Source organism: Protobothrops mucrosquamatus, unplaced genomic scaffold (genome assembly GCF_001527695.2).
Source record: "Protobothrops mucrosquamatus isolate PMUCROS unplaced genomic scaffold, P.Mucros_1.0 scaffold3999, whole genome shotgun sequence".
In the NCBI taxonomy this organism is placed as follows: Eukaryota; Metazoa; Chordata; class Lepidosauria; order Squamata; family Viperidae; genus Protobothrops; species Protobothrops mucrosquamatus.
In genome coordinates, this window is record NW_015389937.1 from 3,681 (window position 1) to 6,752 (window position 3,072).

Genomic DNA, 3,072 nt, shown 5'->3' on the forward strand with positions numbered 1-3,072 from the left:
TAATTTGGTTTTAAAATAATTTTAAAAAAGAAAAGGCCAATAATTTAATATTCTATTTTAATTACATTTTAAATTTAGTATTTTGTATTTGTACCTGTTTTAGATGGCTGTAAGCCGCCCTGAGTCCGCTGGGAGAAGGGCGGGATAGAAATTTAATAAATAAATAAATAAATAAATAAATAAATAAATAAATAAATAAGGAAGGAAGGAGATGGAGGGAGGAAAGGGAGGGAAGGAAGGAAGAAAGGAGATGGAGGGAGGGAAGGGAGGGAAGGAAACTTGAGAAGGAGAGAAGGAAGGAGATAGAGGGAGGGAGGGAGGGAGGGAGGGAGGGAGGAAGGAAGGAAGGAAGGAAGGAAGGAAGGAAGGAAGGAAGGAAGGAAGGCTGTCATCTCAAACTGGTCAGGATCGGAGGGATCAAACTCCTGGCAGTGGGCTGAATTATCCTGTAATACTGCATTCTCACCACTGCCCATTGGATTAAGGGATTGAATTAACCCTTTTGCTGGTTATGCAATCTCCTAAACCTGAAATGAAGAGTCGCAGCCCCCTAAATTAACCAAGGTTCAAATGAACCCGGCTACCCCCATTGGGCCAATAGAACTCCCTGGCATTAGGCGTTACGTGAACCCAGGAGTGGGTCAGTCAGACTGGTGGCCATGGCACTGAATGAAAAGAAGGACTCGGGGTGACGTGATAGCAGCCTTCCAGTATTTGAGGGGCTGCCCCAAAGAAGAGGGAGTCAAGCTATTCCCCAAAGCCCCCGAAGGTGGGACAAGAAGCAACGGATGGAAACTCATCAAGGAGAGAAGCAACCTGGAACTAAGGAGGAACTTCCTGAGAATGAGAACAAATAATCAGTGGAACAGCTTGCCACCAGAAGTTGTGGGCGCTCCATCAAAGAAGAGATTGGACAAGAATTTGACCAGGAGGGTATAGGATCTCCTGGTTGGATGGGTGGGGGGTTGGACTAGAAGATCTCCAAGGTCCCTCCCAACTCTGTTATGGGCGCTCCATCCCTGGAGGTTTCCAAGAAGAGATTGGACAGCCCTCGGTCTGAAACGGCAGAAAGTCTTCTGTCTTGAACAGGGGGGCGGGGGTAGGACTAGAAGACCTCCAAGGTCCCACCCAACGCTCTCATTCTGTTTATATATCTCAGCTCTTGTGTTCTCCTTCCGCAGCTTCGGCTTCCTGGTCGGCTGCTTACCCGGACAGCGTGTCGTCCATCACGGGTTCTTGCGCGGTGCTTCCGTGCACCTTTGCCTTCCCCGGCGACGTGTCCGTGGCCAATGGGATCGTGGCCATCTGGTACAAACACGAGAATGAGCAGCTGGTCACCGTTCTCCATTCCACCTCTCCGGAGAAGGCCGATGCGCGCTTTCAAAACCGGGTCCAACTGCTGGGGGATTCCCTGGAGCGCAACTGCACCCTCCTCCTGAGAGAGCTGACGAAGGAAGACAGCGGCCCATACTCCTTCCGCTTTGAAATCGTCAAGGCCAACAGCTGGACGGAGAAGAAGCAGCTCCAGCTGACCATCACAGGTAGGTGGTCCCCGTCTCCGGCCGCGAAAGGAATCGTCAGTCAGAATAAGAGCTGGAAGGGACCTTGGAGGTCTTCTAGTCCACCCCCCTGCTCGAGCAGGAGAACCTACACCATCTCAGACAAGTGACTGTCCAGCCTCTTCTTAAACACCTCCAGTGATGGAGCAGCCACAATTTCTGGTGGCAAGCTGTTCCGCTGGTTTAATTGTCCCGGCTGTTAGGACGTTTCTCCTTCGTTCCAGGTTGCTTCTCTCCTTGATTAGTTTCTATCCATAGTTCACTTGTCTGAGATGCTATAGGTTCTCCTGCTTGAGCAGGGGGCTGGACTAGAAGACCTCCAAGGCCCCTTCCAGCTCTATTCCTATTCTATTCTGTTCTGTTCTATTCTTTATTATCCTAGCCATTTTCTATTTCTATTCTATTCTATTCTATTCTATTCTATTCTATTCTATTCTATTCTATTCTATTCTATTCTATTCGTTCCGAAATGGTATAGGCTTTCCTGCCTGAGCAGGGGGTTGGACTAGATGACCTCCAAGGTCCCTTCCAACTTTATCATTATTATTATTACTAGCGTTGCTGTGGCTCAGTCTGGTTAAATGGAAAAGAAAGAAAAGAGAAAGCGCACGTTTGTGTCACAGGTGTGACATCTATATAATAGTAGGTATATACAAACATGCGCGTATTCGAATGCAACGTTGTGTCAAAATTTCAAAGCAATCGGTGAAGAACTTTCGGAGATTTAAGATTTTGAACAAACGAACATTTACATTTTTATTTATATAGATTATTATTGTTGTTGTTGTTGTTGTTGTTGTTCTGTTCTGTTCTGTTCTATTCTTTATCTTATCCTATCCTATCCTATCCTATTCTATCCCATTCCATTCCATTCTATTCTATTCTATTCTATTCTATATTCTGTTCTATTCTATTCTATTCTATTCTATTCTATTCTATTCTTTATCCTATTCTATTCTATCCTATCCTATTCTATTCTATTCTATTCTATTCTATTCTATTCTATTCTATTCTATTCTATATTCTGTTCTATTCTATTCTATTCTATTCTATTCTATTCTATTCTATTCTATTCTATTCTATTCTATTCTATTCTATTCTATTCTATTCTATTCTATTCTTTATCCTATCCTATTCTATTCTATTCTATTCTATTCTATATTCTGTTCTATTCTATTCTCTATTCTATTCTTTATCCTATCCTATCCTATCCTATTCTATCCTATTCTATTCTATTCTATTCTATATTCTGTTCTATTTTATTCTATATTTTATTCTATTCTATTCCGTTCTGTTCCGTTCCGTTCCGTTCCGTTCCATTCTATTTCTTGTCTTCTGGTGCTTTTATATAGTCCATGTGCTGGCTGGGGAATTCTGGGAGTTGAAGTCCACAAGTCTTAAAGTGGCCAGGTTTGGAGACCCCTGGACTACCGCATGGCCCAGGGAGATAAGAGGTCTTCTCCAGATGATGTGCCAAGTTGACCCCTTTGTCCTATTTCTTTCCTCAGATAAC

General features: G+C 43.6%; 1 protein-coding gene across 1 annotated transcript in view; it reads left to right on the forward strand.

The window, feature by feature from the left end:
* Positions 1 to 1,181: 1,181 nt before the first annotated feature.
* Positions 1,182 to 3,072, forward strand: part of LOC114923490 (sialoadhesin-like) — a gene marked incomplete at its 5' end in the record, with an annotated part of 37,317 nt that continues 35,426 nt past the window's right edge. The window contains one exon of the mRNA XM_029286531.1: positions 1,182 to 1,541. Within this exon, the coding sequence (XP_029142364.1) occupies positions 1,182 to 1,541 (360 nt within the window). The remainder of the gene's footprint in view (positions 1,542 to 3,072) is intronic.